This window comes from Sphaerodactylus townsendi, linkage group LG09 (genome assembly GCF_021028975.2).
Source record: "Sphaerodactylus townsendi isolate TG3544 linkage group LG09, MPM_Stown_v2.3, whole genome shotgun sequence".
NCBI classification, from domain to species: Eukaryota; Metazoa; Chordata; class Lepidosauria; order Squamata; family Sphaerodactylidae; genus Sphaerodactylus; species Sphaerodactylus townsendi.
The window spans coordinates 60,828,335-60,850,967 of record NC_059433.1 but is presented as its reverse complement, the minus strand read 5'-3'; the positions used below and the strand labels follow the sequence as shown (position 1 = coordinate 60,850,967).

The following is a 22,633-nucleotide window of genomic DNA, read 5'->3' as shown; positions in this document are numbered from 1 at the left end:
AAATCTATTCTCTTCAAATCTGACATAAATCACTAATTTTTCTTCAAGTACAACCTGTATTTGGTAGGCTTGTCATATTTCTCCTATTCAGATGTGCTCCAGAACAAATGAGTCTGTGCCTTCCAAGCCCTCAAGCATTTATACCCTCCCCTATTCCAACCTATCTGCTGGAAATGGTCCTCACAATTCCAGAATGGAGCGGTCTGCCAGTGATTGTTATCATGCGTAAAGCATGTGAGTCCAGGAAGGCTGCACTCATCTCCTTTTTTCTGGCGCTTTTTGCCTTTCTTTTCTTTCTTCCTCCTGCGGTTCTCTTTGAAGAGCTGAAGCTTGCCATCCACCTCTTGAGCTGCTTCCCTAGTCAAATGCAAGCACATATAATGAATAAGGGCGTAATGCTAACACTTCTTCTAGTCCCTAATGGAACAAGAAAAAAGCATGTTTCATTGAAGGAGAAAGAGCAAAACTGGCTTGTTCTACCTCTACTTACTTCCCTGAGGAAGTAATTCATATGGTAGATAGCCATGCTTAAATGCTGCTACTAGATGAATTCTAGCCTGGTCACATCAAACCTTAGCTCCTAAGGAGTGTTGGCCCTGGTAAATATTTAGATGGGAGATCACCAAGGAAGTTCAGGGTTGCTATACAGAATGAGGCAATGGCAAACCAACTCTGAACTTCTCTTGCTTTGAATACCCTGCGAGATCACCCTAAGTTGGCTGTGACTTGATGGCACTTTCCACCAGTACTAAACACATTACTGTTAATGCATGAAGCTTTCCACTGGAGAACGCATGCCCATGCTGTCTTCTTTATCATGAAAAGGGTATATATCTAGATAAATGTGTGCTTTCAATCACATGCTCAGCTGTACATGCATTGAATGTAACATGAGAATCGCTCAATGGACATACAAATAAAAATCAAGCATACACTTGTGAACAGGGAGAAAAAGAGAGGGGCTTACTTGAATGGATGAAGGTGACTCTTATGATTCTCTTGAGGCTTTGCTCCCTTTTCTTTATTGTAATAGCTAAAAGGAAACATTATCATCATCATCATCATTATCATTATCATTATCATTATCATTATCATTATCATTATCATCATCATCATCATTATTATTATTATTATTATTATTAATTGGGTTTATAGACCGCCCTCCCCCGAAGGGCTCATGGGAAAATAAAATTTTCATAATATTAACCCTTAAGATATATAGTTATAGCTATGTGCATAACTATATATATACACACATATACATATACAACTATAATTATAATTATAATGCTATATATATAGTTTAAATTCCTTGAAATGTCTGTAGAAAACCCATTACACTAGCAGCTTCATTAAAAAAAACTTTCATGTATCAGTTACTAAACAATTTCAACCATTTATATAAAATTCTATTATAGAATGGAATCCAGTTTGTTTATAGAGACAATCACATAAATACAAAATATTGGATTAGATCCCATAGACACTGCTACCAGTGTCTGCTACCAACTGTACTTTTCTCAAATGCAATGAATCCTTTCTGACACAATAGGATCTTGTGTTAAAAAAAGCTCCTCCCACTAGAGCAAAGCATCGCTGCTAGTGAAATGGCTCCAACAAAAATTTACAGCAATTAATATAGTCCAAACTCATTATATAAAATTGTCTCTTTAGAAAACCAAAAGCTCTATTCTGAATTTATTGGGACCACTTATTTCAAGTTCTTTTCCCACAAATATATTTATCTGTTGCATTTGGCATTCCGTACAGTTGATGTTTATTAAACAGAGGAAAAAAGAATAGGAATAGAAGTTGAGCAAAATGGTCTTTATAGTTATGCTACACCTTATACCACAAAAATCAGGCCCATTAACACAGTACACTGATTTTATTCATATATGGTTGCCGTGCAACCAGCATACATGAAAAAGACAATTCTCTACCTCTTTTTGCTGCAATCACATTCATCAGGTTTTTGTCTTTTTAGATGTCCTCTAACTTCTCTCAAATTCTTGATTTTATCTTGGAGAGCCTCAATCTGCAAATGGCATAAATATGCAGGAATAATGACGAAGATTCTCTGTTACACCTTTTGCACTCCTAATGATACATCTTGAACATGTTTCCACATTAAAACCAGTGCTTATTTCCAATAAGGGTTAACTCAGACCAAGTTATGATGACCCCATTCGTGGCCATCCCGTCTGTTTCTGTATAAGAAGGACCTCGATCGTTCATTTTCTAATGCAACATTTTAGCTGATTTACTTTTGCCACATTATTCCATGGCAAGGTATAAGTACAAGTTCTCAGTGAAGGAAATGGTCTTCTCACCTCTTTGTCTATGTAGGCTTTGTGGTCCTTCCAGGCTCTGGCTGATTGGTATATTTCCCTCTCACAATGAATGGAATCATTTGGAAGGATAAAGCACCTACAAAGACAAAATAGGTAGAAGAAAATTACCTGTGAAAATTATTCACTACTGACTTGTGTGTGCAACGGTGATGAAATTAAACAATAACACGTATTGCTGCATTTCCAGAATCCTATAAAAGACAACTGGCATGAGGTAATCTGGTCAACCACTGCTCTTATAACAAAAAAAAAGAATTCAAATAATTGATGTAAGGCCTCTGATCCTGTAGCATCGCATCTTTAGGTATGATTATCAAAAGGATTACAAATTGTGATTAGATAAAACTTAAAATGAGAAGAAACACAATTCAAGCCCTGCCAATAAAACACTCCAGTTATACAATACTGATTTTTTTAATGTTAGAAAGTTAACATTGGAAGGAATGGGGTAAAGGAGATCTGGGTGAATTTCTTTCTGGTCACATAGTTTATTGTTCAAATGAAGGGTTACTTTTCATCTATCAACGGCAGAAAAGCTTTCCCCACTCCTTTAATCTATATTTTGTTTGTAGCCCCTTCTGCACATGCAGAATAATGCACTTTCAATCCATTTTGAAGCTGGATTTTACTGTGTGGAATAGCAAAATCCATTTTCAAACAATTGTGTAAGTGGATTGAATATGCATTATTCCGCATGTGCAGAAGGGGCCTGTATTACCAATATTCTAAAAACCCAACATACTCTGGATCAAGTTCTTTGCTCCTCCATGTATACCAGATGGCTTGATTTTCCCTTTTCTTTTAAATGATGCTGCTCATTCATGCCTAAAGGTCCTCCGTGAATGTCTACATGGAGTCAGTTACCCCTTTTCCTTCAAACCCTTCCTTAACTTGTGAATTCTCTGGCTTAACCTCCAAGTCTGGATCCACAATCAAAATGTAGCCTAAGTATACTTATCTCTATTTGCATTACCTTTGTCTTTCTATCCTCCATGGTCAACATTTAGATTGTAAGATTGTAAACTCTGAGGGTAGGCTTTGCTGATGCTAATCTGTAAACCTCCATGTACCTCCATCTTTGCTGATGCTAATCTGTAAACCTCCATGTACACTGATGGTGCTTTGTGGGGGAGCTACAGGTTCAATCTCTAGCATCTCAATTAAAAAAAAGATTAGGCAGTAGATTACGATACTGTCAGTCATATTAGGCAATACTGACATTGACAGACTAATGGTCTTACTGTAACAGGCAGCTTTGTGTTCCTAAAAAAAACCCCCAATCATCATAATAGCAGCAAAATCGCTCTTACTTGTGTGTCACTCTGACAGACTCTGGTTGGCCAATAGTGTTGATCCCATCTGCTAGCATTCCTGCATTGCCAGAGGTATCTTCTGCACTGTGACTTCCATGCCGCTTAACGATGCTTTTGGGCTGAAGAATGTGAAGTTCCTCTTCCTCCAGGTTAATATCATATATTTCCCCTTCTAATTCCACAGACAAGGAACGAGTCTGGCGAGTGTGAACAAATCGGGGTTTGTATTCTATGTTGCAAAAAGAACACAGCCATACCATTAGATAACTAAACAGTATATTATTTCAATGCGCCCCCCCCCCCAAGGTGGACCTTAGACTGATGCAGAATAAGTGGCAGTAAATTCATACTTACCGCAATATACCTCCATCCAAACAACACATATTATTTCCCTGCATTGGTATTCTGCAGCCACCTGAACTCTCACATGTCAATGCTAGCTCAAATAGAGTCATGAACATATGAAGGAGACTTATACCATCCATTCCTTTGGTTCAGTATTACCTGTTCTGACTAGCATCCATTCTTCAGAGTATCAGACAAGCAATGTCTTTCTTAACACTTACTGACATATTTTAACTAATAAATGTACACGTTTCTACATTCAATGTGTGTACTCTATCACCACACCATGGCCTTCTGTTGCTACTTTTGCAAGACTCTCAAAAGTGGTAAGAAAAGATTCCCACAGGTACAGGGGGAAAGACACAATACACCTTCACTGGTACAGCACTTTACAAAAATGGAGGGACTCAAACAAGAGTAATGTGCCAATGAGAGCTGGCCCTATGATGTTCTGCCAGTGAAAATTTTAACACACTGCCTGGATTTTTATAAGTGTGCATATGTTGTAAAATTCTCTCATGCACTTGGCAGCAGATTAAAGATTTAGTAAGCAATTACCTGCATACCGTCCTAAGTGGTTGCTTGGAAAATCATAGCCTATGTTCTCCCTCTAACTTGGGCACTCCATCACAACAGCTTTGTTCAACTGAGCAAAGCTTCTGCGGTTGCCATCCGGCAAATAGATAAGCTGCACCTGCCTGAACATACAAATTCTCTGCTGTGGAGTGTGCTGGCAAGAAGACCTGCTATGAGAGGGAGAGTGGGACTGAGTGGTGCTCTGAGGATATTTTTCCTCCAAAATTCTATGGTCAATTATGCTTTAACTGAATTGCCCTTTTGTTTGTCAATATGCAACACAGTAATGTGAATGTGATAATGTAGACTTCGTATATACACTTTGCATTTTCCCAATTCCACAAATTAAATTAAACAGTAAGAATGGCAGCTCTGCAAGGACACCAAAATAATCTTTTCCTTTCTTTCAGAGAAAGATAATAAACTGGCACCAGGGGCTTGCAAAGTTTAAACAAAGAATCAAAAGTTTTTATTCACAAGAAATCATGAAGTTTTTCTGACAGAGGATAAAACTGAAATTATATAGAAGAAACTGGTTTCTGAGAGGTTAATATCTTACAAGTTGTTTCATTATCTTTTTACAGTTCACACAGTTTACATCTTCACACAGGTTACTATCTTTAGTGCCTTCAAGTTGTTACAGTCACTTAAATTCTCCACAAACTAGCCTATCAGAACCTTGGCACAGATTCCCTAATTTAAAGCTGTCCTTACTGGCACTTAATCAGAGTAGCTCAGATCACTCAGAACTGGCCCTCAGCCTTTAGAGAAGGAAGCTACAGCAGAACAACCATTTACACTGGCATTCAAATCAGTTCTCCCCTCAGAACTCTCAATGCTCTCGCAAAGAATGCTCTGTAGTTCTCTCTAGCCAATCACATGGAGTTCCATGTTAACCCTTTGGGCTGTCAACATTCTACAACCTGAATGTGCCTAAGTGCCTGGATATGTTACACCTGCCTTCTGCAAAATGTGTGAAAGTGCAATTTTATAAAGGGATATGAACTAAAGTATAATGGAACAGTCCAGAAGGGTTATTTTATAATAGTCTAGAAAGGTAATATAGGGAAATATTTATTCTATTTATCATCATGTTTTTACTGCACTGTCTAGTATCTTTGTAATCCATTCTCTTAATTGTTTATAGTATGTAATGAGTCTGATCATTTTCTGTTTCATTGTTTTTTAATTTCTATAATCCCAGTCCTACTGCATTGCTAATACATGTTTTGTGCCATCTGATCAAATTGTCTTTTGTAATCCTCCTTGAGTCTTAATGAAAAAGGTGGGCTATAAATGAAGTAAATAAATATAATACAATAAAAAGCCATCAAAACAAGAACTAGTCTTTATAAACACATGTGGCTCCTAATCTGAGCCATATATATATTATATATATTTTGAAAACAACATGTTTAGGAACTCTGCATTGCAGATTCAGGAGGTTAGCCATGTTAATCTGATACAGCAGAGAAAAAGTTTGAGTTTAGTGGCATCTTTAAGACCAACAAAGTGTTAGTCTTCATATAAGCTTTCATGTGCATGCACACTTCCTCAGATACCCATTGCAGATACAGTTATGAAATCTATACTTTTTGTTGAACCTTTAAAACATACTAGAAATTCTTACCCGTCCCCCACAAGTAAGCATGTTCATAGTTGATGTTGGTGGCTCAATTCAGTACTTTTAAAAGCTAACTAAAGGACTCCCTGGAAGCACATTAACTCAGCTAAATGAGAGCACAAAGAACAGATTACTCCACAGCCATGGCCACTTTGCATGGTGAATCCCATACAATATGTTCATGTAAAAAGGCATCCTGTTAAGCAGAACTTAGTCCTGAAATGTTCAAGAGTCAATATCAGAATTATGCATGACCACACTCCTGGACATTTTCTTGTTTGGCGCCACCTCTTGTTGCTGCCATTTTATGGCTTGCTCTACCAACATGTATTAGTATTCCAAAGATGTATGCAGATTGAGAAAGATTGGGGACCCCTCTACAGAAAGTTTCTGAGGACTTTCTAGTGGTCACAAAGGGCAGGGGCCCATGAACTTCAATGGCAATTCCATAGCCATCATCTCGCCACTGCACTGGCCAGCATCTCACAGGCCCCTAAACTGACTCACTTTCTAATATTGCCCTCTTCAGTGAGGACACAAAGGCAAGCAATACATGCCCTTAGTTGTTACCATTCTGCCAATGCTGGATGAGGTTCTTGATTACTATATTCAACTTAATGCACTTATATCGAATAATCACATTATACCAGCATCATTTTTATTAATCAGTATCTTGCATGTAAATATGCCAGATTTTAAATTTGCAACAATATTGCTTGACTTTTCTGAAAGCTCACGATCTACTCCTGTCACCTACTTTGTGCACCAGGATTTCTCAAAAAGGGTCTTTGAATTTTCCTTTGGGCTCTGCTGTTGCGGTATTCAGGTTCACCACAGTCACATTCGTTTTCATTGCTGCTGTATCCCCAAGAGTGTATGCTTCGAGTTCTCTTTCTGATGGCAAGGATGTCACTGGGCACCTTGCACTTGTGAATACGAAGTTTGCCAGATGTGTCTTCAATGCACTGCCATTTCTGCATGAAAACAAAACAAACCAGTTGTTCAAATGTACTTCCAAGTTGTTTTGGGGAAAACAATGAAATTAAGATCTTTCTAGGGATTATTACGTTTCTTTTCACCTTCTTGTTCAACATGCCAGGAAAACCTGGATTACTAATACAATCTAAAAAATGCTAGCCAAAACAAATCTGACTAAATACTTATTTCAAATACATGCTGGGGTAAGGGAATCTACAATATACCAAACTTTAGAAGCAAATACAGCTTTCATAAGCTTTCCCCCTTAGAAAATATAATTTTTCTCACTATAATGGCCTCCTATGCAAGCACCGGGTCATTACCTCAAGGACCATCTGTCCCCTTATGTCCTGAATCAGCCGTTTGGCAGAGGCCAACTTATTGGTTGTCCCCGGCCCCTCTATCATGTGGCTGGCCTCCACCTGGGCCAGGGCCTTGAGTGCCTTGGCCAAGCCTGGTGGAACACTCTGCCTCCAACCATCCAGGCCCTGTGAGGTCTTCAGCAGTTCCACAGGGCCTGCAAAACAGAGTTGTTCCACCAGGCCTGGGGGGGTGGGGGATGGTGGCTGCTGAAGTGAGTACCTTCCCTGAGGGTGGGTTGTAGGTTTTCTGATCACTTCCAGGAATTAGGCTGTTTTCGTCATCTAAGGACGGTTTTAACTAATCTATATGTTTGAATAGTTTTACTGTTTTATCCGATGTTGTACACTGCTGAGAGCCCTCTGGGGGTGGGCGGTATACTAAATATAAACTATAAACAAATATCTGTATATATATACATGCAAAATACCACTCACTGACTCATCGACTCATCAACAGAACTCAAAAACCACCAAAGCCACACACATGAAATTTGGCACACCTGTTCTTTATGTACTCCAAGTGCTCACTAAGAAAGGATTTCCCAAAATATTCACTCGATTTATTACCTATTTGCTGTTTTAACTGCTCATCTCTGGCCATCTGCGCGAACATTCTAGGGCAAACCAACCGCTCAGTCCACAGACATGCTGCACGAACATTCTAAGGGTGACAGTTCAACACCACCAGCTTCATGACCTTCACTAACTGCACTCTACCACCGCCCTCCACAACGCCCATGAATCTATTTGAAAACAAACCCATCAGTCCACAGACAGGCTGTGAGGAAATATGCTGCATGTCACCCCAAAGTTCACAAACAGGCTGCAAAAAAGTATGCTGAATGTCACCCCGAAGTTAAAAGACAGGCTGTGAAAAAGTACTCCTCCACCCATCCTCACGATAACAACACTGCTACAGCCAAATACTATCAAAACAGATTACAAACCACACTATCACCTTGGACTACTAAACATTTGTCGGTTTTTGCAAATGGACATCAGATTGCTTACTGTGGAGACAAGTTTATTGTTCTCGGCCTCTGATCACCCTGTGCTTGTGTTGTGTTCTGAAGTGGCGGGATGAGTCCCCCAGGAATGTGCTGCAGTGGCGGTACAGTCCAACTCCCTGCCCTTCAACCCTACCCTGAACCTCTTCACAGCCTTCTCACTCATCAGCATCCAATTGCAGAACATCCAATTCCTTTCTGCATCCCAAATATACAATGGCTGATTCCACATGAGCCCACCAGTTGAAAGAGAGCGAAACCCATCAGTCCACAGAAGGCTGTGAGGAAATATGCTGCATGTCACCCCAAAGTTTACAAACAGGCTGTAAAGAAGTATGCTGAATGTCACCCCGAAATTCATAGAGAGCCTGTGATGAAGTATGCGTAGCGAAGCACGGGTGCCCTGCTAGTAAATAAATAAATAAATGACCCATGGGGTAACATCACATCACAATGTTTACTAGGCAGACTGTTTATGGGGTATTTTTTTTCTGGCTTTTTAAAAAATATCCAAAAATGTTCAGGTCTATTAAACCCCATGGGAGATATTTGCAGGGCCCTGTGGAGGGCAGGTTTTGAGGTAGAGCCACCAAATTTGTAGTATAGATTATAGAAACCCCCAGGTTTGGTGAAAATTAGGTGAGGGGGTCCAATTTTATAGACCCCCAAAGGGGATGCCTACATCTATCCTCCCTTAGAAACAATGGAGGCAAATTTGGGGGGCCAAATTTGGATCCCCTGACCCAAACTTCACCAAACTCAGGGGTTCTTTTATACCATCAGCTATATGGTAAATTTGGTTCCTCTGTCTTAAAAATAGTCATCCCTCGTCAAGCCTTGAAAAAATCCTCATTAACTAGCTTAACCTCCATTCCCTTCAACTTGTAAAGGGAATGGCTCCATGTCTATGGCAAATCTGTTCAGGGCTCTGGGGAGGGGGTTGTTTTCCAAGTTAGAAGCACCGGATTTGCAGTGGAGCTGCAGATACCTCTCTTTATAAGAACCCCCATGTTTGGTGAAGACTGGGTCAGGTGTTCCAATTTTATAGGCATCCAATTTTCTTTCATTTAGGGGTTCATAATTACCACCACCACCCCAAATCCCACACAACATTTTTCCGGTTTTTTTTCTTCAGTTTAGCATACTTGAATACTGTCTGGCCACAGTAGAGCATGCCTTTCTCATCTTGCAATCCAAACCAGCATCCTTGCTTAGCTAAACTACCCCAGCCAGCTGGCATAATTCCTTTCAACCTCCAACACTCCCTTATTGCCAGCTCATTAGTTAATGTCCAGCCTGGCCAGATGAGCACACATGTTACCTAAGAGCTGGTCTTGCACATCCCCTCACTTCTCTGGCCCTGGAAAAGGCTCTGTTAGAAGTTTCATTTGCCTACATTTGTTTTATATTAGTAAGGCTAATAGATTAACAGAAGGCAAAATGGGGCAGAAATAGGGAATGGACTGGAGCTAGCAGTAAGGTTTTTTTCTAAAATTCATAGAAGAATTATCAGGTGAAAAATGTAAAATATCAGACTTGTAAAGCTACAAATCATAAAATATATATAGGATGAAGAATAATGGCCACAAGATGGCACACATGGCTGAAAATAATTTGTGAGTTCGATGAATAAGCTCAAACTAGTATTCTACAGCCAAGTAATAGCTCACTAAAGCAGAGTTGGTGTTAGAATTCCAGGGAATCTTGCAATATGTTTTAATAAAGACTTAATTTTGTTTCAAATAATTAAGGATCTATTTATAGTCATGCTGAAGGAAAGGGAATAAGAATCTAGTTTTAGCCATTTCCCACTTATATTAATATTCAGCTAGATGAAATTGGCTTTAGGGCAGAAGAGCAATCTGAAATGTTCTGCAGTAATCACAAGCTAACTCAATTATTCTGCAAAAACCATCTAAAAAGTTTGCATGATTCCAGACAAGCCCCTCCTTCCTTTTTTGTTCAACAGTCAGAGAATGAGTTCTGTGACACTTGAAAGTTAGTCCACTATCTTGTAACTTCCAGGTGGTTCTAATAAGAGAATGACAAAATTTCTATGGATAGGACACTGACAACTTGGGATTCAATACATATGAAGAACCCAGCTGGATCAGACTAGTGGTCAATCTTTTGGCAATGGGATTTCCTGGTATAGAATTAAACATTTCTCTAGGAATGTATTTCAGGATCTTCAGATGGGAAAGAACAAGTAGTCAGGTTTGGTAATAGTTTACTGAACACACCAAATGTTAGTTCTTTTTCTTTTCTTTTCTTTTTTTACTAAAAACTGCCCTGTAAAAGACAACAAACGCTCACCCCAGCCATACTAACCCACAACCCAAGGATTAATAAGAATGGAATAACAAAAAAAGAGAAAAATACTTGATAAAGAAATTCTCCAAAAATAGACAAAAGTGAAGTTAAGTTTGTTCTGCTGCTATCCAAACAGGCATTTTCTGTACAGCTAGAAAAATGAACTGTAAGTGGAAGCAGACGCGCAATACATCCATGTAAGCAGAAATACAATTTTCTTGCTAGATTGCATAACTTAAAAACAGCTGCCTCTTCTTCCTAACGCAAAGTCACTAAATAATTTAGATACCCTCCAATGTCATGGTGTTCTGATCCCATATAGGACTGGAGCAGAGCCCAACACTGTAAACACAGATAAACAGTGGGTGACTCAAAAATCAGAAGAGCTGAAGACAAAGATTTTGTTAGGCATGGCTGAAACATATGTAGGCTTAGTCTGAAGAGTTCAGTGAATTCTTGATGGGCTTTGTACTGTTGCATCCAAACTACCGTAAGTCAGAATATCTGTTTAGTGGCATACCTTTTTGGGAGATGTATTTTGTCACATGGACAAAAAATTATTTCCTTCATCTATATTCTCACGAGAATGACCAACAGCAGCTTATATTGTTATTTTCTTCTCCATTTTCTCCTCACAACAACCCTGTAAGGTAAGTTAGGCTGAGTGTGTGTGACTGCCCTAGGGTCACCAGCAAACTTCAATGGAAGAGTCGAGATTTGAACCTGGTTATCCCAGCCCTATACTCTATCTGCTCCATCTGCTCCATCACGTTCAACCAGCAGATATATCTGCAGAAGGGTGCAAACAGGAAGAGGGTATGTGTGGTTGCGTAAGGGGGAATAAATACAAAATAAGGAATCAGTAAGTTTCACTGGACCCTACGTAATATGAAGAATTACTGATCTGTATAGTCCAGCTGAACTTAAGCTTGGGCAAACAATGGCTTTTTTTTTACAGAAAGCATTAAAACATCTGCCAAATGTTTTGGAAACATTTGGAAAAGAATCATTTTCATGAGTTTTGTCTTGGAAAAATTAAGTATTTCTGTTGAAAATGTTTTTTTGAACACAGAGATGTATCTTTGAAGCTGTGGAGACTCGAAATCTGTGTAGCCTTGCCGTTCCTACGTAGCATGTCGTATCTAAATAGCATTGAATCTACCTCACACACAAAAAACATTTTAAAAGGAAAAACGGCATGTTCATATAATTGGTAGGCAAAAATGAATTTATTAGTGCACAGCAATGACGTAAAAGGAGGACAGCTGGTGTAATGGTTAACAGAGGGTGGATTCTAATCCAGAGAACCATGTTTGATTCCCACTCCTCCACCTGAGTGGCAGAGGTTTATCTGGTGAACCAGATGTGTTCCCCCACTCCTACATTACTGCTCGATGACCTTTGGAACTCTCTCAGTCCCACCTACCTCACAAGGTTTCTGTTGTGGGGAGTGTAAGGTAAAGGAGCTTGTAAGCCACCTTGAGTCTCCTTAAAGGAGAGGAATGTGCGTATGAATCCAAACTCTTCTTCTTCAATGCCAGATGAGAAAACACAGTAGGAAACTTCAGCAAATGGTGGACAGCACAGAGATTACTGAAGCAGCAGAAAAGGGCAGGCAGCAAAGAAATGAAAGTGAGAGCTTAAAAATGGAGTGGGAGAAATAAAATATTTCCTGATATTTGCACAGCAAGCAGGAAATGTTTTGAAAACATTTTGTGAAAAAAGATCGTTAGCTTACCGTATCCAAGTAAAAACAATTTAAGGCAGAAATGAAACATTTCCAAAACATTTTGGGCTAAAAGATGTGTGTAACTTGTCTGAAGAAACATTTTATTTCTTTCCTCAAAATGTTTTATTTGTGTTGTGCTGAAAGGGCCAATGTGATAAACTGAATTAATTTTTTAATGGAAAATCACTGCAGATGAAGGCATCGTTTATCCTAAGTCAAAAATCAAGACATTTCAACAAGAAATAGTACTGAATCCTCCAAACACTTCACATGCAGACCCTCAGACCCAATCTACACATACAGTACCACCACAGTGAACGTGAAGGATCCCTTTTACAAAGAATTCCCTGGACTCTACCATTGGCCAGAGAGAGAGAGAGAGAGAGAGAGAGAGAGAGAGAGAGAAAACTGCCTTGAAAAAACTGCCTTGAATTATGCTTTAGTAATTTTGTTATTGCTACAACAGGACAACATAGTGCCTCAACAGCTTGCCTTCAGACTAATATGTTGTCAGTTAGTGTCTAGCCAGGAGAATCTCATTTTTCCCAGCCATGAAAAAAAACTTACTATTCAAGTCTTCATTTTGCCCATAAATTTAAAAATAGAGCCCTGAAGTCTGTGTTTTAGCAAAATTGGGTGATTTTTCTCAAAATGAGAGACTGGCTATTTTTATTCATGTTCATGAAGTTATCACTGCACTTCTTCTTGGTTGCCAAAAGGGGGCTGCCGAGCTTTGACCACAATTTAACTCCATGAAATGTTCCTTTTTTCTTTCAAGTTTCTTTTGAGAGAAATATTATCACTCAGCCAGCGTAAAACATCAACAAAACATTTCAGGGCTAGCTGTCACACAGTCCAAGTCATGATTTGTTTATATTAATGGACTTGTCATTATGTCTTCATCTATACAGCACTATTTAACCCTTCATCTATACAGCACTATTTAACACTATTGTTTTTAGTGCATTGTTCAAATTTTGTAATCCACTGAGTCTCAAAAGAAAGGCAGACTACAAATAAAGTAAATAAATTGTTCATCATTTTCCCTATTTATTTTAAATAACATGTAGTGTTATGTATTTTAAATAAACATACTGTTTATTTTTCCTGATTCTACAGCCAGTAATAAAACCCAGCATTTGTTCACATTTTCTATGACAAGTTGAAAAGGGGAAGGGGATCTTAGGGGTAGGGAGAATGATTGAATGAGTAATTGCATTTTCAGCTGCGATTTGGTCTTACCTCTGTTCAAATTGTGGAAGTCGTCAACAGTAAACTGAAATTATGATTTTAAAGAACCAACTTCTTTTTTCATTTCAGGTGAATTTCACTGTTGGAGACTACTTTGCATAAAAGGGGGACTCTTTCATACCTTCTCCTGTGAACTGTTACGTAAACTGGGGCAAAATCTGAGTTTTCCGCCCCTCCCATAAGGGTGGCTGCCCTCCCCCACCATGACCAAAGTTTTTTTTGCATCAGGTCATCTCAAAGTCACCATCACATGCCCCAACTCACAAATCTAGGTCGGCTTTTGGGGTGGCGTGTGTGGAGAGAAGGCCTCTATCATGCCGGGGTCAGGCGCCCACCATTCACAACGTTAGGCGGCATGTTGGCAGTCTTGGGGAGCCTGGTGGGACCTGGCAGGGCCAAGGGGGGGAGGAGGAGAGGTGTGGGAGGTGATTTGCCACCCCCACGTGACCTAACAGTGACCCACCTGGGGCACTTGTCCCCATGCCGCCCCATTATAGCTACATCTCTGAAATGAAACAATCTCAGCATGGATTATGCCTCGCACACAAAGTGAATAAGAAGGTTGAATTTTCCAAGTCTTTTGTCCCCACTCTCTATATAGGTTTTATGTATGGTTACCTAAAAACCAACCTAAACAGTAACTAGAGAAATTTTAACTGTAAATAGTGTAACCCTACCCTGTATACCCCGCCTTATGAAATACTGGATTTCATATTGTTTCTCATGCTATGTGCTGCAAAATGCCAGTTTCCATGTTTGTATGAGTGGATAGCAGAGTGTCCAAGGTGAAAGCAAGCCTAAGGCAAAACAATCTGTGTGCAAATCTATGAGTTACTCCAGGCAATTATCTGGACGTCTCATAACAAGGACATGCCTCTTTGATTATCTCACCCTGCCAGAGTACTCCGTTAACATAATGGAGTCTGTAGAACTCCTGAGCACCACACCTCGCTAAGCTGTTTCTTTGGAAGTCCCTGATACTGTACCTTTGAGAAAACATTTCTCAAACAATTGCTGCTTCCTTGCATTTCCCCCACCTTTCAGATACAATCTTCCTAACAACAAGATCCCATCCTAAATCACTCAAGCCTCAGCTAAATTTAAATACTTAAGGCAGATACTTTAGGAAGTGCCTCTACATAAAGCCTTTCAGAGCTACTGATGTAATCTAGGACCAATTGGCCCATTTTTCCGGGAAGTAGATCAATAGATAGAGCTGCTAATTAGCTCAGCCCTGCAACCAGCATAGAGGCAAGAAATGAAACCTAATGCAAAAGGTCTCCTTTTCCTGCCAAACTAGCGATCCACCCTATAAAAGTCCTGCACACCTTAAGCTCATTGCTCATTGCTAACCTTAACCTCCCTTGTTCTTGTTGGTGTTAGACATGAATTTGTCCTTTGCCTGGATTCAGATGCTGGTCATCTGAATCCTTGCCTTCTTCTCCAAGATCTTCAGCTGAATTTAGGTAACATATGACCCCACTGCTTCCCCAAATCCCATTCTATCTTCCCACCTATCTTTTCCTCCCTATCTATATACTTAGGAACTGTGTGTATGTGCCTTAACGTCTCACTGTGTGATTGTTTGCAACCAAAACTTATATAAAAATATTTAAACTGCAATTTGGACTTTTGTGAATTCTCTGCAGATACGTTTCAAGCCGTTTCTGGTATACATAGTCTAAAAAGATCCCTACCTAGCCTGCCTCTAGCATTGCCAAGCCGAGTTATTTTCCCCATTGCTACTTTAAGATATTTGTGTGCTGCTACACTCTTAGCAGCTGGTGGAGATTCCTTAAAAATAAGTTCACAACCTGTGAAAGCTGGGTAATAATAGCCTGATCATACAAATCAGTTTTAGCAACCATGATCCAAATACAATTTGTACTGCAGCAGTATAGCTAATAAGTTAAAAGCCTTTTGCCAGTCAAGGCATTTTAAAGCCTTTCCCTATGATGACTTCATGAAGAGCTAATTAAAAAAGCAGACCTCATAAACAACTGACTTTGCTATCTACAGTTTCATTATTAACATATTCCTAACACTGAAAACAAACTGAGGCGAAGACACATTTCAAGCCATCATTTTAGCTTGTCCTTCTGCCACAGCCAGCAACGTATGTGGCTTCACACAGTTCAGTTCATTCTCTTGTATAGCAAGCCAAGGAATTCAGCCAAGATTGGATCAGGACCAGCAATCACAGGACCAACAGTCAAGTGCCACAGAGCTTTACTTACAATCCTGTTCCTGGATAAAAGGAGCCTTATTGCCTTGCTACAGGAGCACAGGCAATTCTGCATACCACTGTTTTCTACACTTACATTTTCCCTCTAAACTAATGCAAGTCTTTCACTTGCACTTCCCAAGGCAGAACAGCAAGCAACCACAGTCCAAGTCCCTATTCCAGTCTCCCATAGCTGAAGTTTTCCACCTGAACAGAGCCCATGGAATCTTTTTGAGGAACTACCAAGAGCAGCAATGGTGGAAAGAGAGATAGACCATCCTCAAACTTACAACAAGCTTCCAGAGGCAAATTGTGACATGCTCCCATTACTGAGTTCCTAAGTGATTTGTATTCAGTATCATTCAACTGCCATAAAGTTCTCACTTAAATATATAAAATTAATTTTGTTTACTTAATATGCTGCAACAGCTTTAGATAGCCATCATACCTTCCACGTAATAAGGAAATTAATTACAGAGTCTACAAAAGCTACCTCAATGAAAGGCATACTTAGAGGTCAGTCAGCTCCAGCAGCTGACATTTCTCCTCAGTGTTGATTGCCAAGTCATAAGAAAGTTCAGTCCAGTGTAAAAATCAATACATTTCAGTAAGATTTAAACTTACTCAATTTTACCTGCATTGTGACCAGATTTTGAAAAACAAATATGTAGCAAGAGCTTCCATCATTCATTAAAATACTATATGGAGATCTCCATACGACCCTCTGGAAAAACTTTGCTTTTTCATTGTTAATTTCATTGTTAGTTGCTCAGCTACAGAATATCTTGAAACCTAATTGAAGGAGCGAGGGAGAAAAGTGCCCGATGCACTGGTGCGTCCTCCACCCCTACCACACCTCCATCCACCCCTGTCCTGCCCCGAAACGCCTCCATTCTACCTCAGAACGTCCCCACCACACCCCCAGAACGCCCTCACCACACCCCCACAGGATTTGTGTGCCTGGTGCGTTGCACCCCACATCCCCTTGGAGCTACGCCTCTGCTTGAAACATAAAACGTATGGAGGGGGAGGGGGCAGTGGAAGAATCTCTGTTTGGCATGAAGAAAGTCTCAAGTTCAATCTCCAGCATCTCCAGTTAAAGAGATCAGGTGATGTGAAACACCTTCACCTGACACTGCAGAGAGCCTGCCAATCTGAATCGACAATTCGGACATTAATGGATTATGGATCTGATTCAATATAAATCAGGTCATGTATCATTTTTTCTTACATTGATCAACTGTTACTCTGAACAAGATAATAGGATAATGTACATAATATTTACTTAATGTATATACTTAAAGTCTATACTAGACGTTTTGGATATTATATTTAGCAAACCAAAAGGTACCTCATCACTCGAACAGTATAACAAGAGTTATGTAGTACTCTACAAGCATCATGGAATGTTCAAATATTTCAATCCAGAGTGTGAGTGAACTAAAGTAGACTAGATTAGGACATTTTCAGTCAGAAATTACAGTTTTACTTGAGGAATGACAAAAATAGAAGGAATTGGGTTGCTTTAAGAGTGAGGCAAGATGTAGCACAGGCAGTCATAGAATCATGCAAACAAATAACCGAATACACCAGGAGGATTGTGCATAGTGTGCACAGTCATTACAAATTGTTGGAACACAAAAACTGTGCATACAAAAAAGGATTTAGTCATTCATAGAACACGCTGTATCTCAAAGACGCACATTTTAAAAACATATAATGAAATATTGTAATCATTTGAAGATTACCTGGCCCGGTTGCTCACAAGGTGTTTGATACCTTGCTTGCTGACACAACTCCTTTACTCTTTCGTATTTTGGCAAATGATTAGACTGCTGAACATTTTTGGTTGGTTCTTCCTTCTTGCGCAGAAATTTACTTCAAAAAAGAGAAAGAAACAGCATTTTGGATTTTCCCCTCTTTTTTAGATAGCACATATGAAAAAGCAATTGTCAGTCTGTCCCTAGGACCAGCAGAAAGTCACAGAATCTGCCTCATCAAACCAAAAGCACATGAACTACCAATAATTTATTAGATAATTATGCCCTATTCGTTTTAATTGGGTGCTAGCAAACTGGGTTCCTAGCAAAAAAAGCTAGGAAAAAGCTCTCATTCCCCAATTAACTTTCCTGATCTCAGCCAAAACACCGCCTTCCGAGACATCTTTAAGAGGGCAGCCTGTCTAGAAACCACCCCTCTTCAGATAAGTTCCTCTTTTTAGTCACAAATGACAACCTTCCTTAGTCACAAATGACAACTTATTACAGGGAAGGTACTCTGCACACGTTCAGAGGCAATCTAGACTACTGTTGTTTCATTGTTGCAGGCATTGCTGTTATTAGTCGTTCTTAATTGCTCCATTTTAACTTAAATTATTTACAGTCTATTATGTAACTGTTATTTTATATTGTTCACCGCCCAGAGCCCTTCGGGGGTTGGGCGGTCTATAAGACTGAGAAATAAATAAATAAATAAATTTCAAGGCAAGTGCAATAACTTTTAAGAAGTTTTCATGTTTGAACCTGAGACGAAAATTAAACTGAACCACAGGTTACTGAAGAGCTAGAAATGTACAGACATCTTTGAATGGATGGTTCTGAGCAGAAGAAGTTAACGTTTAGGAACAAGAAAGCAACAGGGTCTCAAAAACTGCCAGAAGAAGCTACTTGAGGTGACAGAATGTTCAAAATGGCCAAGTTAAAGGCAACTGATGAGTTTGCAAATATGATGTGAATTCTCTATTGCCCACTCAAAAAGAAAAAAGGAGTGCAGCTGCTCAATAAGGCAATTTTCCCAGAACTCTCTCAGTACCCATAATTACCCTCTTTCCACCAGGAATGTATCACGCCAGACTTTGGTTTTTTTGTTTGTTCGAAACCTGAAATCAAAATAATAATATTTACTGTTGGTATATGTGACCATGTTTGTCTAGGCAATTAAAGGTGAAGAATTCATGTTCCCCCTTCAAACCAACCTAGCCATCTTCTCATGCATTCCCACAGTTTTATAAATGTCCTCTTTAAAACTGTTTTGAATTAGGAAAAATTTAGAACTGTAGCCAATTCCACTTATTTTGCCCAGTTCATTTTCTGTCTGTTGATTTACTCAGATAATAATGGCCAGCAACAACCGTCAAGAAACAGTTTGTACCCACCTGTTCCCCGGTTTTTCAAGCTCCAGAAGTTTTAGAATAGATTTGCCATCCATATCTGGAGGCGTGTCAAGTCCTGCAATATCCAGAACAGTTGGAGCAAGGTCAATATTCAGCACTAGCTGAGATACTCTGCAAATTAACAGAAAAGGTCAGAGTTGTATTAAGAGCATTAGACATAACCTTTTGCATTCATGTGGAATCTGAATGCCAATTAATGCTGGAACTGCACTTTGATCTAAAGTTGAATGTAATGAGCTAAGGCTACAAGTTCCCCCTTTGGGACTGCAAGTTTACCACAGACACACTAAGCACATTTCTTGATATAAAAATAAATATTTAAGTTAAGTAGGGAGGTTAAGCAGACGCGTTCCTCTACCAAACTTGCAATACAGTCTATATTTATCCATCTTATTAAGGCAGGGTGAGTAAAATATGTCCTCATATAACTCCATTAACTCTTTAGCAGCAAGCACAAAGTAGGACTGCAATAGGGTAAAATATAAGCAGGTGCTCATTTATGCTTTCAAAAACAGTAATCAACATAAACACAGGGAAAAAAAGCTTGTGTTCCAGTTTTACAATAATCCTGATGAAATAAAACCAGCCACTAAGAAGGACAATCAAATGTGCTTACAAATATTTTACATTAGGTACAACAGCTGTGCTGCAGACTTAGGAGAACGTACACTGATCCCGGCTCTACACTTGGACCACGAATAAAGAAAGGGACGCGGATATCAAAGTCATATGGCATTGACTTCCCTTTGACCAATCCAAATTGCCCAATATGGTAACCATGATCCGCAGTATAAATGATGTAGGTATTCTCCAGTTCTCCAGTCTCCACTAGCATGTGATATAACTGAAACACAGTATGGGGAAAACATACTACATCAGTTCTAACAATATACACATAAATATAAACAAAAGGATTCATGTGTAAACAATCCCATACAACTATTCAGTTCACCGGTAAAGTTTATAGAGCTACACTCATTCTAAAGATTCATGCATGGAACAGTAAGTATGATGTAGCAACTCTTAATGTAACATGCAAGGTGTCTTGAGGGAATGCTTGCCTTTGATGTAACACTGAAATATTATGTTCAGTGAGTAAACATATTCCATGGCATGGACATTCTATGCTTTTTGCACAGCTTTTGCTGACAAGATCAGACACTTTGATGCTCATTCTCAGTTTAAGAAGTGAACAGTAGAAGCTAGAAGTCACTGCCCAGAGAAAGAAATGGGAAAAGTGTGAGTGGACATAGCTCCTGCTTCTAGCTGCTCCCTCCAAGGAGCACAACTGGAGCAAAGAGTAAAGAACATTCAATACCACACAGATACCCATCGACTGCTCAGCAGACACCCTTCCTATCAGAAAGAAGATAATTTAGAAGCTCCTGTAATGGCACAAGGACTCTGGAGCAATTGCCTGACAGTAGGGCATGGCTTTCACACTTTTTCAAGGCCTCACTAGTATTGGCAAGGCAGGAGAGATGTGAGTTTGTATGCATCCACACACACAGCCATTGGAAAGCATCTTCCTAAGAATGCATATGAAGGGTGAAAAACACTTTAGAGCATCTTCCCATGATTCCTTCCAGTGTGAAGATAAAGACTGAAGGAGAGTTGTTACAAGATATATACTTTCTTACAATATTCCTTTCCATTCTACAAGATCCTACAGGTCTTCATATATACGTTTCCCATACAATACACAAAATACATCCTTCTTCCCTATCTAGACAGAAGACAAAGTACCCACATGTGCGCAGAAAATATTAGAACTCTGGGACAGGGAGTCACTCTGCTACCAACTCAAATTAAGGTTACATTGCAGCAGCATTAAGAAAAGGTAGAAGAATGTTTTACAAATCTTCCATTAACTCACTCTTTCCATGGAATCATCAACTGATAGTAAAGTCTGAAGTCTTTTGCGCTGCAATACATTTGTAAATTCCATGTGAATAGGAAGCATAGGGCCTGTATACTGCATAATCCAGTGCTTATCCATATTTGGCGCATAGTTGTAGCTGGGAGTTCTGGAAAAGATTCAAAAGTTTAAAATCCTTTTAGCATATTTCAGGCTCTCACCTGTACCTGAGCACATGTTATACAAGTCTTTTAAAATTGTAATATAAAAGGGTTATTTGTAGCTCTTCTCTTTTATCACATTACGCGGCCTTACGCGGTCTGGGACCCTCGCACTTATGGGACTGTCTGGCCCCATACGTCCCAATTCAGCCTCTGCATTTGGCAGAGGCCAATTTGCTGGTGGTCCCCGGCTCCTCCATGATGCGGCTGGCTTCCACTTGGGCCAGGGCTTTTACGGCCCTGGCCCCTGCCTGGTGGAACGCTCTCCGTCCAGCCGTCCAGGCTCTGCGGGACCTTAATGAGTTCTGCAGGGCCTGTAAGACTGAGCTGTTCCACCGGGCTTTTGGGGAGGCCAGCTGCTGATGTGCGCCCCCCCTTTAACAGCAGGGCCCCTGCTGTCCCCCCTCTAGAGGAGTTTTAAGCTGTTGGACGCCATCTGCTGCTTTTGTAATGAAATGTTATAATTTGAGCTCTGTATTTTAGTAAGGACCACTACTAAACATACGGAGTTTATTTATCTATCTACCTGTGTTGAATATCTATGTTGTGAACCGCCCTGAGCCCTCCAGGGGAGGGCGGTATGCAAGTTTAATAATAAATAAAATAAAATTATCTCTCAGTAAGTAAAACCAGCCAGCATATCCACTGAAGTTCAAGATCTGACCCTTCAATCTCCCAATAACACTTCCAATTTTCCATACACTTTATTGGAGCTTTTCTGAGGTCATTAACTTCCATAATTCTGTATCTAGGAATAATGCAGATAATCGTAAACATTGTCAAGAACTTTTAATCAGAATTGTAAAAAGAATCTCATCTGAAACAAATAATTGAATGTCTAGCCTGGCCACTATTCCTGATTTTTCTCTTTAAAGAAAATGTACTGTCTTCACAAATGATTATTTCCAGATTTAAAAGCATTTCTAGATCTTTTGTGAAAAGCATCCAGTTAGGATCATGAACCCAGTCAATTATAGGATTTCATAAAGTTCCATGAGCCAAGGGACTGAAAGTGTTTGGTACACTACATTTACTCTGTGAGATAAGCAGCACATATTCTGGTTTTCCTCCACAATCAGTCCCTGCCAAATACATTAGACTAGATGTTGAAAAGTCATTTCCAACCAGCAGCCTAACTTGCAATAACTGATCTAACTAGCATAACCAGAGGCCTCTCCTAGTCATGACATGCAAGAGCATTTCAGCAGAGGGTCCCAGGGTTGTTTCAGACGCAACACAAAACAACTGTTCATTGGATCACTGACCATCAAACCTGCCTTGCATCTGCAAACCCTGATTTCAGTAC

General features: G+C 39.6%; 1 protein-coding gene across 8 annotated transcripts in view; it reads right to left on the bottom strand.

Moving 5' to 3' along the window:
- Positions 1-22,633, bottom strand: part of SULF1 (sulfatase 1) — a 111,352-nt gene that overhangs the window by 9,516 nt on the left and 79,203 nt on the right. For all 8 annotated transcript variants that reach the window (XM_048507152.1, XM_048507156.1, XM_048507160.1 and 5 more), the window contains 11 exons: positions 21,125-21,275; positions 19,917-20,092; positions 19,231-19,359; positions 18,898-18,954; positions 17,825-17,954; positions 6,970-7,186; positions 3,665-3,896; positions 2,334-2,430; positions 1,944-2,038; positions 968-1,033; positions 185-357 (listed from right to left, as the gene is read on the bottom strand). In XM_048507152.1, coding sequence (XP_048363109.1) covers positions 185-357; positions 968-1,033; positions 1,944-2,038; positions 2,334-2,430; positions 3,665-3,896; positions 6,970-7,186; positions 17,825-17,954; positions 18,898-18,954; positions 19,231-19,359; positions 19,917-20,092; positions 21,125-21,275 — 1,523 coding nt within the window. The remainder of the gene's footprint in view (positions 1-184; positions 358-967; positions 1,034-1,943; positions 2,039-2,333; positions 2,431-3,664; positions 3,897-6,969; positions 7,187-17,824; positions 17,955-18,897; positions 18,955-19,230; positions 19,360-19,916; positions 20,093-21,124; positions 21,276-22,633) is intronic.